This window comes from Cricetulus griseus, chromosome 2 (genome assembly GCF_003668045.3).
Source record: "Cricetulus griseus strain 17A/GY chromosome 2, alternate assembly CriGri-PICRH-1.0, whole genome shotgun sequence".
Taxonomy (NCBI): domain Eukaryota; kingdom Metazoa; phylum Chordata; class Mammalia; order Rodentia; family Cricetidae; genus Cricetulus; species Cricetulus griseus.
The window spans coordinates 386270914-386285510 of NC_048595.1; the positions used below are offsets into that span (position 1 = coordinate 386270914).

Below are 14597 nucleotides of genomic sequence, written 5' to 3' on the forward strand. Positions count from 1 at the left end.
ATCTGAAATAATACAGGAGGTTCTGTAAGGGTCTAGCCTAATGACATCTCTAGACAGGAGGATGGGGATCGTTTTTTAGTTAAGTGTAGCCTATGAGAGAACAGGTCCAAGTGGGGCTTACACTCTGGCTTGAGGGTAACATGCCTTGGGTGCTTGACCTTCAATTCTAGTTTAGTTTACCCATCCATTCTTCCTTCCATCTACCTATCCAGCCTCTCTAAATTTCAGCCTCTGGCTAGAGTACCAACTTTCTAGTAGCTGTAGCCAGTCCTCGAGAGTCTCCTCAAGGAACCATTGCCCCTCATTTCCCAGCCTCCTACCCTGCGTATCAGTGCCACCTCTTCCAGAAGCATGGGTCCATTACCACTATCCTGCATTCCCTCACTGATACTTACTTTGGGTGTTGGGGGTGGGGGCTGTCTTTCTGACCACCTTTCTTCCCATCTCTGGTTGCCATCAGGGTCTCCATTGGCTTCTGCTTGTTCAACACTGAATGTTTCAGAGTTGCTTTGCTCATCCTTGTGTGGGAAGCCCCTAACCAACCCCCGGGTCCTCTTAACAGTTTTCTGGGGGCAGGCGCTTGCGGGGGAGGGGGCGGGAGGTGTGCTGCCTATCTATACCTTCCTGGTGTCTTCTCATGGCCTGCTTCATACCCACAGTAGTTGGGGAGATCCTGGCCTAAGTCCAGGCAGTCAGAGTTTGGGTCCTGGACTAGCTCCTCTGCAGGAGCAGCCCTCCACACTGTGGTTGGGGTTCCTTCTGGGCCCTTCAGCAGTGCTCTCCCTACCCGTACATATTTGGCACAGAGCATGGGTGTCCTGCTTAGGGCTTTTGCTTTCTTCCTTGGCTTTCAGTGGGCCCTGATCCCATGTTCCTTGGTGGGGCTGTGGCCACTCAGGGGTGCAGGCAGGATAGGACTAGCCTGTGGCACTGGGTCCAGAGAGGCCTTTGAATGGCCGGCATCCTTGCCAGACTTACCTGGCCCCTCCGTCCCCAGGGGAGGACGAGAAGCTGGCATCCCTACTGGAGGGGCGCTTCCCACGCAGCACATCAATGCAGGACACAGTGCGTGAAGGTCGTGGCATTCCGCCCCCACCGCAGACCGCCCCACCACCCCCACCTGCGCCCTACTACTTCGATTCCGGGCCACCTCCCACCTTTTCACCGCCGCCACCGCCGGGCCGGGCCTACGACACTGTGCGCTCCAGCTTCAAGCCAGGCCTGGAGGCTCGCCTGGGTGCTGGAGCCGCTGGTCTGTATGATTCTGGCGCGCCTCTGGGCCCGCTGCCCTACCCTGAGCGTCAGAAGCGTGCACGCTCCATGATCATCTTGCAGGATTCAGCGCCAGAAGTGGGCGACGTCCCCCGGCCCGTGCCTGCAGCTACACCGCCAGAGCGCCCCAAGCGCCGGCCTCGGCCGTCTGGCCCTGATAGCCCCTATGCCAACCTGGGCGCCTTCAGTGCTAGCCTCTTTGCTCCGTCGAAACCACAGCGCCGCAAGAGCCCACTGGTGAAGCAGCTTCAGGTGGAGGACGCTCAGGAGCGTGCGGCCCTGGCTGTGGGTAGCCCGGGCCCAGTTGGTGGAAGCTTTGCACGAGATCCCTCCCCAACGCACCGCGGGCCCCGGCCGAGTGGCCTTGACTACGGCTCTGGAGAAGGCATGGGGCTAACATTTGGTGGCCCTGGTCCTGGCCCCGGCCCCGGCAAGGAGCGGCGCCTGGAGGAGCGACGCCGTTCCACTGTGTTCCTGTCTGTAGGTGCCATCGAGGGCAGCCCTCCCAGCGCAGATCTGCCATCTCTTCAGCCCTCCCGCTCCATTGATGAGCGCCTCCTGGGGACAGGCACCACCACTGGCCGCGATTTGCTGCTCCCCTCCCCTGTCTCTGCTCTGAAGCCATTGGTCAGTGGCCCTAGCCTTGGGCCCTCAGGCTCCACCTTCATCCACCCACTCACTGGCAAACCCTTGGATCCTAGCTCACCCCTAGCCCTTGCTCTGGCTGCCCGAGAGCGGGCTCTGGCCTCGCAAGCACCTTCCCGGTCCCCCACACCTGTGCACAGCCCCGATGCTGACCGCCCTGGACCCCTCTTTGTGGATGTGCAGACCCGAGACTCCGAGCGAGGGCCGTTGGCTTCACCAGCCTTCTCCCCTCGGAGCCCAGCCTGGATTCCAGTGCCTGCTCGAAGAGAGGCCGAGAAGCCCCCTCGGGAAGAGCGGAAGTCACCAGAGGATAAGAAATCCATGATCCTCAGCGTCTTGGACACGTCCTTGCAGCGGCCAGCTGGTCTCATTGTTGTGCACGCCACCAGCAATGGACAGGAGCCCAACAGGCTGGGGGCTGAAGAGGAGCGCCCCGGTACTCCGGAGCTGGCCCCAGCCCCCATGCAAGCGACGGTTGTGGCAGAGCCTATGCCAAGCCCCCGGGCCCAGCCCCCTAGCAGCATCCCAGCAGATCCCGGGCCAGGCCAAGGTAGCTCAGAGGAGGAACCAGAACTGGTATTTGCTGTGAACCTGCCACCTGCTCAGCTGTCCTCCAGTGATGAAGAAACTAGGGAGGAGCTGGCCCGTATTGGGCTAGTGCCACCCCCTGAAGAGTTTGCCAATGGAATCCTGCTGGCCACCCCACCCCCTGGACCGGGCCCCTTGCCCACCACGGTACCCAGCCCGGCCTCAGGGAAGCCCAGCAGCGAGCTGCCCCCTGCCCCTGAGTCTGCAGCTGACTCTGGAGTAGAGGAGGCTGACACTCGAAGCTCCAGTGACCCCCATCTGGAGACCACAAGCACCATTTCCACAGTGTCCAGCATGTCCACCCTGAGCTCGGAGAGTGGGGAACTCACTGACACCCACACCTCCTTTGCCGATGGACACACTTTTCTACTCGAGAAGCCACCAGTGCCTCCCAAGCCCAAGCTCAAGTCCCCGCTGGGGAAGGGGCCGGTGACCTTCAGGGACCCGTTGCTGAAGCAATCCTCGGACAGTGAGCTCATGGCCCAGCAGCACCATGCTGCCTCTACTGGGTTGGCTTCTGCTGCTGGGCCTGCCCGCCCTCGCTACCTCTTCCAGAGAAGGTCCAAGCTGTGGGGGGACCCCGTGGAGAGTCGGGGGCTCCCTGGGCCTGAAGATGACAAACCAACTGTGATAAGTGAGCTCAGCTCCCGTCTCCAGCAGCTGAACAAAGACACACGCTCCTTGGGGGAGGAACCAGTTGGTGGCCTGGGCAGCCTGCTGGACCCTGCAAAGAAGTCTTCGCCCATTGCAGCGGCTCGGTGAGCAGGGTGATGTGGGGAGGGGCCTGTCCCCCGTCTTTGTTCCATCTGTTCATCAGCAGGCTTCCCTCTGTTCTTCCTCATTCTGTCCCATCTCTCATCTGTCTATGGCACGGGTTCCCCTATCCACCTTTCTATCTTTGTCTGGTCTTGCTTTGCTGTCTGAGGTAGAAGGCTCTTAGTGCAGCTGCTCTCTGCACCCATTTTGGTGCAGGCAGTGGGACTGGGTACCTATGAGACTTTAGGTAATTCAGGAGGCCTCCCGGCATCTGCCGGAGGCCCTACTGCAGGTTTGCAACTTTACAACCTGGCTTCTAACTCAAGATGCCTCAGCCGTTAAGGATCATTTCAGGTTGTACTCTGGAGCTACCGTTCCTTCCCAGCAGCTATTTGGCCCTGTGTCTACTGCCCCATGGCTCCATTTTGTTTCTCTTTCTGATAGTATGGCTGTCCCATATGGCTGGTGTCACCTCCTGGAGCAGCCTTCTGCCTTGTTCCCTTTTCAGGCCAGAGTACAGTGGTTCATTTCTTTAGGGACTTCATACAAATTTATGTTGTGCCTTAGAAACATTTGTCTTGTGGCACTCTCAGGATCCTTAAACACAGAATCCTGGATGTGATTTGTATCGCTCCATCAAGAAGAGTTGGAAATCATACCATCTCTTCTCTAACCTTTTTTCCTTTCTTGTCCTGTCTGCCTCTCCCCCGAGTGGTGATGAGGGTAGGGGAGGTTGCTGATCTGGTGTCTGGATGCTGCGAAGGTTGTTGCTAACATTTTGTAGGCAGATTGATCCTTCAGGTCCTTTCTTGGGAATCTTCCCTGGGCTCCCATGTGGACTGTTCGCATGATAGCTGCCAGCCTCTTGTGTATGTTTCTCGAGCTGCTTCTGCCTGTGCCCCAAGATTCCCATATGCTAGGTTTGGGTGTGAGGCCACCTCCTGATTCCCTACTCCTTGTTTCTTAGATGCCCTTCACTGGCAGCTGTGGAAGACAGGGGTTCACAGAGTGGCGATCAGGGCACAGCTTAAGAACGGCTTATTCAAAGGGCCTGTTTTTACATTCTTCCAGTTTTGGATTCCATAGATGAGTGGGAGCTTGAGACGTTCACATTGCCTCTGTTGAGAGGTTCAGGGACATTCCTGTCATTCTTGTGGCCTGTTCCCAGGCCTTCTCCCTTTTTGGCCTCTTCTAACTCTCAGCCCAATTTGAAAGCCCTTCTCAGTAGTTCAGTAATGAAGGCATCCTTGGAGTGGGCATGGTAGATATGGGCCAGTCAGGAGGAGTGGCTGAGGTCCCAGGTTTGCCTTCAGAATTGGATCCTCAAAGCTAGGAGGTACCCTGATACAACCTCAATTGGACCTTTTTCTTCCTTCTTTGTCTTTCTGCCCATCACCAGCCCTTCTGTCTGCCTCTTTTCTTGATGACAGTTGTACATAGCATACTGCTTAGCCTGTTGCAGGGCCTCAGTAAACATGTATTAAGCCAATAAAAGAAGGGAGCTTAATGCAAGTGCTGTATTGTTATTTGAAATCCAAAAGGGTGTCCTAAAGCAAATTTCAAGGAAGGACAGATGGGCAAAGATCTCTCAGGTTTCTAGTGGCACCTTCTCTCACACATTGAGTTTGTACTCCGTCATTTCACATTGCAGAGGTAGACTTCCGCTGTATAGCACAGTTACTCACGACATTCCTTAGGTCTATAAGTAATAAAATATACTGAGTGTTCAGCCAGCTTAGCACCACTGAACTACCTTGTACCCTGTGTTCCCCCATTTTCCTGTGTTCCATTCTGCTCCCACTCACTTTTCTTCTGCCTTTTGGGCTCTTTATTTTTGGTTTTGTTTTTGGAGGCAGGGTCTTACTGTGCAGTCTGAGCCAGCTTTGATCTTCCCACTTGACTCTCCTCAGTGTGAGCTATCACCTCATCATACCTGGGTGAAACAACAGCCATCCGGATTGTGTTCTACTGCCTGCCACAGTGCTTTTTTCTCTGGCTACAGGCATGGGGCACCTGGGACATTGTGTCCATCTACCTTATTTCAGACCTGATCTTTTATCTGGTCTTGGTAGACACTCTGGCTTTGATGGCTATTGGGGCTATACCTCAGCACTGGCCTTGTAGCCAATGGGGACTGGAATCTAGTATTCATGTTGCTTTGGGATAAAATCACTAATGAACCTTTCTCTTAGAGAAGTGTCTAAAGTGTGTGATGTTCTAATGTCTAGGTGTGTCCTTAGGATCTGTCCTAGCAGAGGTCCTGAGCCACATCTTTGGAATATGCATGGTTCCCGAGTTTTACCTACCAGGCTCATCCGTCTCTTCTTTTTATGGATTCCATCCAGAAGGAAATGACCCTCTTTGTCTACCTTCTCTATAGATGGCTTAGTCCAGGCAGTAATACAGTCTAGCTATGGGCGCTCAACAACCTGAGCTTTTTGAGAACAAGTTAAATGTCCCTGTGCATCATGGGACAAAAGCTCAGTAACCTGTAGATCAGTGCATTTACACTGGGCCCATTGTTGGTGTTTGGGTTGAAGCTAGAAGGTGCATTGTTCTTGGTGCTACTGCTGAGGTCTGTGTTCCCACCTGGACTTCACTTCAGGTTTCAGGTCTGGCCCCCACTGGGCAGTTTCTTATGTCTGAGAGGGCCCAATTTGAGCTGTGTGTTATTTGTCCATCGTTGAAAATCCAACTTTGGATTCTGCAACTGATTGTGGAGCTACCCCTGTCTATCTTGAGACCCACCCCTGTCTCCAAATTCCACTTATCTTCTGGGTCTCATGTTTGGACTTGAATCTTACGTGTGGTTTGAAACCTGTAACAATACTGTTTTTCCTTGGCTTTCTGTGGGATGGATTGGTGCTGGGGATTGAGCATAGGGCCTTGTGCATACAAGGCAAGTGGTCAACCATTGAGCTACATCCCTTGCTTTGTTTTTATTTCGATATGGGATCTTTCTTCTTATTTTATGTTGTTGTTGTGTGTGTATGCATGTGTACACGTTTTATGATGTACATGTGGAAGTCAGAGGGCAACTTTTGGGGAGTCAGTATTTTCTTTGCACTTTGTGGGTACTGACCGGGGACTGAACTCAGGTCATCAGGCTTGGCTGCAAGTGGCTTCAGCACCGAGCCATCTCACCAACCTGAGATAGTCTTTCTGTATAGCATAAGCTAGCTGGTTTTGAACTCACTGTGTAGCCCAACTTGGCCTTAAGCCTAAAATCCTCCCACCTTTGGCCTCCTAAGTGTTGGAATCATAGGTGTGTTCTGTCAAGCCAGCCAGCTGGCTCAATTTCCACATTTTTTTTTTTTAAATCATGATGAAATAGCTTTGGAGATATTTGCTGCAGTAGTTTTCAGTGCCCCCCCCCCCATGCTTGTGTGTGGGTGGTCAAAGTGTGCCCTGTTCTTTAGACCTGTTGAAGTCACTAATGAGATCTCAAAGGAGACCCATTTTCTAATTAGGTTGCTCTACAAAGCCCTGCCCTGTCTGTCTGATATAGGTCCTGCCTGCATGTTAATGGTTTGGACAAAGTCTGTGTGCTGGGGCAATCATACATGAAGGTTTATGAGACCAGTTGGATACTGGGGACAGGATACATTATTGTATCCCTGCAGGTCACATGCATGAGGTCACATGCAGATGCATCCTCAAAAGTCCCAAACTCTGCTAGGGAACAGAAAGAGATCATAAGACATTAGGTCCCTGGGCATATCAGTGTTGGATAGGCCAGGAGGTGAGGAGTGAGGCCAAGGCAGCAGAGAAGCCTCCTGGAGAATCTTTGGAGCTCTGCTTGGTCTGTGTTGCTACTAAGAATTGTCCTGTAATGAGGCCTCTGAGTTGTCAAAGGCACAGGCCTAGACCTGACCCACATGAGTGCAAAGGCCCTGAGTATGAACAATTTATTGTCTGTTGTTACCAGTGAGCTGACAGAGGTAAGGCGGTCTCAGGAGGAAGATGTTGTGGTGTTTTTGTAGGTGACATCTTTTTGTCAGTGTGTATTATATTCCTGAGTGTGTGCCAGGTTCTAGGGATCAGGGAAAGCTTCGAAGAAGGAAGTGAGGGGCTGGCATGTAGCTGGGTGGTAGCGGGCTTGCCTGGTATGCATGAGGCCTGTGTTCTATCCTTAGCAGAGAATAAGGGAGAAAGGGAGGAGGAAGAGAAGGGTGAAAGGCAGGGAGGGTGAATGTGAGGAATTGGTGACATTCGCCCAAGATAAAAAGGTAGAGGAGCTCCCGGGCCTCTTGTCTGGGTGCTGTTCACGGAGGCAGGGTTGGACATCCTGTGTGTTGAGATGTTATGAGAACCCAGTGGAAACCTAAGCTCAGAAGAAACCGATGGCTTCTCACATATGGCATTCCTTGGGCTTATTAGTCATAGCATAGAATGGGGGTAGATGATACGGCCTCAGAAAGTACAGATTATGAAAGAGTGTGGGCTAGAAAATCCATCCAGGAAGTAAGATGCCGAGGAAAGGGTTCCTCCAAGGAAACAGATGAACAGGTCAGCTGGAGTCCCTGCCTATGGCCTTGGTGATGGCCAGGAGCAAAGGCCAGATCTCACTGGCTGGGAGTTCCTGGAGGCAAGATCTTAGAGGGTGTGTCAGCCAGGAGCACTTTGGAGGGTAGCAGATACTGTGAGGTGACCTTGTGGTGGATGCAGCCTGATCATTAGGTGGTGGATCGGTTAGTTATTAGCGGCAATAGGCAGAGATAGGTATGCAGAGGTGTGTGTAAATGTGTTGAAATCAGATTTGCACACTTCTGGGGTTTCTGCCCTGGGGACAGTGTGGGTAATAGTCTTCTCCAAGAGGTGGGCAGGGTACAGACACTGATACTTTGGCTACTTCTTCCTATACACACCTGTCCTTGGGTTTTTCTTCTAGGCCTCCCAACATCTCCAATACTGGTGGAGGTTGCTGAGGTATATGTCCATCCCTCTCTCTACTCCCAGGCCACTGGCTACAGACTCTTGTTTCCAGACCCTGGGTGCCTCTGAAGCCAGTTTGCCCTCAGCCCAGGCCTCCGGTCACCCCTGCCAGGAAGGAAGGCTTTGATGCTATCCAGACAGGTATAGCTTACTTGGCTCAGCTTAGACTCTCTTTGGACCCAGATTCTCTTCTGAGCTCTGCTTGAAGCTCCCCCTATACTGCCTGACAGCTGTTTTGTAGCCTCTAGTTTAGCAGTATGCTGCTGAAACCTAACCCTTGGGGGTAGGTCTTGTGTAGATGTGTATTCTGTGACACAGATGCCCGGGCTAGGGTCAGCATGAATTCAGGGGGACAAACAGACAAGATGACGTTCCTAGCTTTGTTTTACTCTGTGTGTGACCACAGTCTGAGCTCACAACTATGCTTCTAGCACCACCCCCCTAGGGGACCTCACCACCTTCTCTATTGCCACCGCACTTTGTCCCCAATCCAAGATGACTCCATGAGGCCAGGTTCCATAAGAGTGAAAGTTTCTTCTGGGGGCTTTGCCTGTTCCTTGTATATACTTCAGAGTTCTTGGAATCTTTGTGTTGGGGCCACTGTCTGGCTTCTTCAGGAAGCTCTGCCCTGGGTCTGAGCAGTTGGGAGGAAGCAATAGGGACAGGTTGAGGAGAGAACCATTAAAACGGATGGAAATGAGGTCTTCTGGGAAGGGCTTATCAGTGTGAGGTAGAAATTGAAAGTTGCTTTAAAGGAACATGTTAGTTAGCTCTTTTCTGTGACAGATTTTTACCAAACAGGAACAACTTTGGTTTATAGTTTCTGAGATTTCAGTCCATGGTTTCTTGGCCCTATTGTTGTGGAGAGCATTGTAATGGGACAATGGTGTGGATATAGTGAAATCATTTCATGGCATCCAGGAACAAGGGAAGAAAGTTGGAGGAATAAGACCATCAAATTATGAAGTCATCAGTGTTGCTGTGATCATTATCGCTTTTTTGGGGGGTGGGGCAGAGTTTCAACATGTAGCCTTGCCTGGTCTGGAGTTCACTCTGTAGACCAGGCTGGCCTCAGACTCACAGAGGTCTGCCTGCTTGTGCCTCCTGAGTGCTGGGATTAAAGGTGTGTGCCACCATAGCCAGCACCCATCAGTGTATTGATGGGATCCACCACTATATCCTCCAAATGCAAGCCTTTTAGGGGAATATTGCTTAGCCAAAATACAACAAGGAGAGAGAAGTGTTGAGAGGACTCTGGCTGGTGTGGACTAGGCACTGGTGATTCTGTGCCAAGTGGGTAGGAACTTAGGCCAGCTTAAGAAAGAAGGCATTGTCGGGGTGGGGCGTGAGATGGCAGCTGGAGAGGTTGGTCAGACAGCAGAGACCCTATTGGACTGCTAGGCACTGTTAAGCAATACAACAGTCTGCACGGCACACTGGAGAGAGCTGGAGAGCCATTCTAGGGCAGGCAAATCAGACTCCTTCTAGCCTAGCTCTCCTAGGCACTTTCTCTTCCCCAGTACCTTCTGAGTTCCAACCTCCATAGAGTGTCCCACAGGGGTCCCTGAACCTGGCTGCCCATTGTGTGGTTGTGACTGAAGGCATTGTGGGCCTGGCCTGCTAACACTCTCTCTCATTGCTCTTTCCTGCCCATCTATCTGCATGTGGCTGCTCTGTCTAGCTGCGCGGTGGTCCCGAGTGCCGGCTGTGTAAGTGAGCATGCCCATCCCATGCCTCTTGCAGACCACATGCTGTGCCTGGCTGCCCCGGGTTGCTCTGCATGGCTTTGTGGGGCTTTGGTGCTACTGACCGCTACTGAGACTGTTGTTGGCCATAGTTAGGGTTAGAGATGGGAAGGCTATGGGAATAGGCTTCCTGTAGATCAGCCACCTCAGGCTGGCCTCCCTCCAGCCAGCCAGGCTGGGGCAGGGCTGGACGTCCACGATCCTGCCAGGTGAGGTTGGGAATTGAGGTACCGTTTGCCTTGTGTGTCTGCCTCTGTGCTACCACATTCCTGTCACACTGCTGCATGTCTGCAGCACATGTAGTCACCGTTGCTGCTGTGGTGTGCTCTTCTGGGCAGGGAGATTGCCTTCCTGTTTATGGTGTGCTGTTGGCGCAACCTCTTGTGGGTGTGACCCTTACCTGGTGTTTGTCTCCAGTGTTCATGGACCTGTTTGGTCTTTTGCCACAGCCAGCCTTTACCATAACTCAGCCATCCCTGAATCTGGCCTAGGTTTTCTGGGTTTGTGTATGCTTGAGAACAGACCTGAATGTGGGGAGTGGTCAAGATGTTCTGATCTTACAGTCCAGAGCATCTGTGGATGGAACCCATGACCAGAGACTGTGTTAGAGGCTGGCAGGGAAGGCCAAGCAGCTCTTGTCCATGAGAAACTCTTTCCTTTGGTGAACTGCCCTTGGGGCCTCCATGGAGAGCTGTGTGGGGGACTAGTCTTACTCCTTAGATTCTGGTCAGTCTAAGAATTTCCCAGATCAAGGCACAGACCAGGATTCCCCCCCCCCCCTTTGGATTTTTAAAAAAGAGTGACCACAGGATATTCCCACAGCCCTAGTCCTCCTGGCTTTGCTCCCCTCTGTCCACCCCGACTTTACTTTCCGCCCCTCACCTGGCCCTCACCCACTCTCCCTCCGCAGGCTCTTCAGCAGCCTCGGTGAGCTGAGCACCATCTCAGCGCAGCGCAGCCCCGGGGGCCCGGGCGGAGGGGCCTCCTACTCGGTGCGGCCCAGCGGCCGGTACCCCGTGGCGAGACGAGCCCCGAGCCCAGTGAAGCCCGCATCGCTGGAGCGGGTGGAGGGGCTGGGGGCGGGCGTGGGAGGCGCGGGGCGGCCCTTCGGCCTCACGCCTCCCACCATCCTCAAGTCGTCCAGCCTCTCCATCCCGCACGAACCCAAGGAAGTGCGCTTCGTGGTGCGAAGTGTGAGTGCGCGCAGCCGCTCCCCCTCGCCATCTCCGCTGCCCTCGCCTTCTCCCGGCTCTGGTCCCAGTGCCGGCCCGCGTAGGCCATTCCAGCAGAAGCCCCTGCAGCTCTGGAGCAAGTTCGATGTGGGCGACTGGTTGGAGAGTATCCACTTAGGCGAGCACCGAGACCGCTTCGAGGACCATGAGATCGAAGGCGCACACCTGCCTGCGCTCACCAAGGACGACTTCGTGGAGCTGGGCGTCACGCGCGTTGGCCACCGCATGAACATCGAGCGTGCGCTCAGGCAGCTGGATGGCAGCTGACGCCGCACTCCCTCCCCCGTTCCTGCTGCGCCCTGCCGGCAGGGCTCCCACCCCTACTCCAGGCCGCAGGCTCGGCTCGCCCCCTACCACGGCGCCCCGGGCCAGGAATGTTGCATGATTCGTCCTGTTTGCTGTTGCTTGGAGACTTGCCCTGTACATTGCTTAGTGCCCTCCCCTGCCGCTGAACCCCACCCAGCACACAGTAAGGGCGCGGACCAGGGGGGCTGGGTGGAAGGGGGTTAGGGCAGGGTGCTCTGGCCTGACCACCTCCTTCACAGCTCCTGGTGGCCATTCTCCCAGAGGGGGAACCTAGTCCAGCATGCGAGGTCAGGACACGCCTTGGTGACTCGGGGGGGGGGAGGGGGGAGACATTGGGGTTCTCGATGGGGGGCAAGGAGCCCCCTGTTTTACATATTTTAATCCACTCTATATTTGGAACGAGAAAAGGAACAAATATCTCTGTCCGTAACAGTTCCCACCCTCTTCCCCTCTAGTCCTTTCGCTGGTCCCGCCACAGCTGCCCAGTCTTCCATCTCCGGCCCCTCACTGCCACCCCATACAGGGCAGGGGACACTCCAGCTGGCCTGGGGTTAGCCAGGGTCCTGGCAGCCCACCCTGGGGACCCCGGCTCAGCCCCCTTCCCTTGCTGAGCTATAGTATGCCCCACCCACCCTTTAGGTGCTGCTCAGGGGGACGGGTGGCAGGCATTGCCTGCTGGGCACTAGCAGGGCCAGGTGGCCTGGGAGATTATTGCCCTGGGGCTGGGCCCCGGTAACCCAAACCCCAGCCATCATCTTCACAGGGTCTCTCCCAAAGGAGGGGTCTAACCTTTCCACTTCTTGGGCAACTACAGCAGAGAAGCCTCCCTGCCTCGCACCCCAAAGACTCCCCATCCCTGCTCTCTGTGTGTGCCACATATGTGTGTGCACGCCTGTGTGCTTGTGAAAACTGGGTGTGGCTGAGCGCATGGGTGCCCTGTATGTGCCTGATTGTGGAGTGGTCCCCAGGGGCTGTTGTGGATGGGTGGGAGGTTGCGGAAGCTCGCACAGGGTGCATGCGTGGGTGTGTGCCTGTGAAAATGCCCTGTCTTCTCCAAAGAAAGGCTGCTCTCGGATCGGGTCGCAAGCGCTGTTTGCTCAGACTGCTCCCCGAGCCTCACTCAGCTTAAGCAGGGTTTCTTGGTGAATCCTGTCAGCTATGGGAGGCCTCAAGGGCCCCCTGCAGACAGTACCCTCTTTGGGCTTCTAAAGAGATTGTGGGGACCACTAATAATCAGGCCACAACAGCCCTTGGAGAGAGGTAAAGGCTCCTGAGGGTACCCTGGCCCCCTTACTGTGACTCCTCACACTCAGCAATGACCTGTGGGGTGGGGGGCCCTGGGGCATTTTTAAACATAGGGTTTGGAGTCTGGACTAAGCTCCATCCACGTCACTCACAAGTTTCTGTTTCTATTTCTAGCTTTTTTTAATAAAAAAAATAAAAAAAGACAGAAAACAGATGTTTTCATGGCCCAGGGGCTTGGCACGCCGGTCTGTGCTGACCCACCTGCCCCATTCCCTAGACAGAGTCACACCCACTAACCCTCGCACCAACAGACCAGGTCACACACACAGCAGCAGTCACTGTAACAGACTGCCACATACACAGTCTCACATTTACCTGTGGGTTTTTGGTTCTGTTCAATTTGGGTTTTTAACTTTACAGGGTCAGTTCTGCTTCATTCCCCCTTTTGTATGGAGTTCCATCTGGGGGCTTTCACCCCCTGCTCCAGTCCTGAGGCCTCCTGACCCTGACGTTGTGATACACCCCACAGAGATCTATGTTTCTTATATTATTATTATTAATAATAATTATTATAATATTATGTAATAAATTTATAAGAAATGAAACCATGTCTCAGTTGCTTGCTTAGGGTTAGGGAGTAGAGCCTGCTGCTCAGACAAATCACACAAGCCCACAGCCTTGACCCAGTGTACTCAGAAATATTATTTGGAGCAATCCTTTGTAGGTCTTCCTGTTAGATCAACCTACTCTAGACTGCTAGACTCTGGCTGAGGCTTTCTGCAGACTGTTTAACACCTCACGAGGTAGCACTTTCAAACATATTTTTATGTCTGTCTGCATCTGCGCAAGTGTATGCCCATGTGTGTGAGAATGCTCTGGGAAGTTAGCTGCCACTTAACAGTTGTGAGCTTTCTAGTGTGGGTGCTAAGAACCAAACTCCAGTCCTCTGCAAGGGCAGCAAGTGCTCTTAATGGCTGAGCCATCTCTCCAGCCCTGGGTGACAACCTCTAGACTGATGGTCCTCTGCGATCCCTGTCACGTTTTTTTTTTTTTCTTCTTTTTTTTCCCTTCTGGTGCTGGGATGGAACCCAGGCCAGTATTTTACCGCTGAAAGTACATCCCATCCCACTTTTAAACCTAAGATTGGAAACCATCTTCTAGTGTCTAGTTGTTTATAAAATCTGCTTTCAATTTCAAACCCCACATCCCCTCCACTGTGCTCATCCTTGAGTGCTATGTTTGGGCTCACTTCCCCCTGGGTTGATGATGCAGTGGTTTTCCGGCTCATTCCTACTTTCTGTTCCCCCCCCCCAGCCACCCACCTCCCAGACAGCAAATGAAAGCTGGTGAAGGGTTCCCTTGCACTCTCTCTTGCCTGTCTCAGGCCTACTGGCTGTTCCCACTTTTGCTCTAGTCCCTGACTACTGTGGTGACACTTCAAGGTTCACTGTGTACTCACCTTCACTTCCTACCGAGATTGCCCACTCTTCGCCACCCTTCCTGGCTGTGCGATGCATCCCTTCTTCCGGGAACTCTCCTTGTTTTGAGTTTTCTGGAGTTCAGGTCGGACCTCACAGCTCCTGGTGTTGTCTCAAATCAGAGGAAACTGGTGCTTCTCACCTTGGGTCATCTCTACTCCCTCCAAGGCCAGAGCTAGCTTCTCAAGACCTTTTCCTGTTACTCTGAGCCATACACTGAACACAGACTTGACCTTCAAGAGCACGATGACAGGCAATGTGAGCAGCCAGCTGTCCACCAGCCAATCACGTGGCGGGGAGCCCACACTCTGTGGCCATGGGACAGGTGTCTAGCCATGAGCGCGGCCAGGAGAGCGAGTAGGCAGATCCCACTCAGCAAGAAGTTGGAGAGAGAG

General features: G+C 53.6%; 1 protein-coding gene across 1 annotated transcript in view; it reads left to right on the top strand.

Moving 5' to 3' along the window:
• The window catches only part of LOC100755144 (SH3 and multiple ankyrin repeat domains protein 3), a 59781-nt gene extending 46462 nt beyond the window's left edge, over nt 1-13319 (top strand). The window contains 2 exon segments of the mRNA XM_027396297.2: nt 998-3263; nt 10852-13319. Coding sequence (XP_027252098.2) covers nt 998-3263; nt 10852-11440 — 2855 coding nt within the window. The 3' untranslated portion in view covers nt 11441-13319.
• Nucleotides 13320-14597: the final 1278 nt, after the last annotated feature.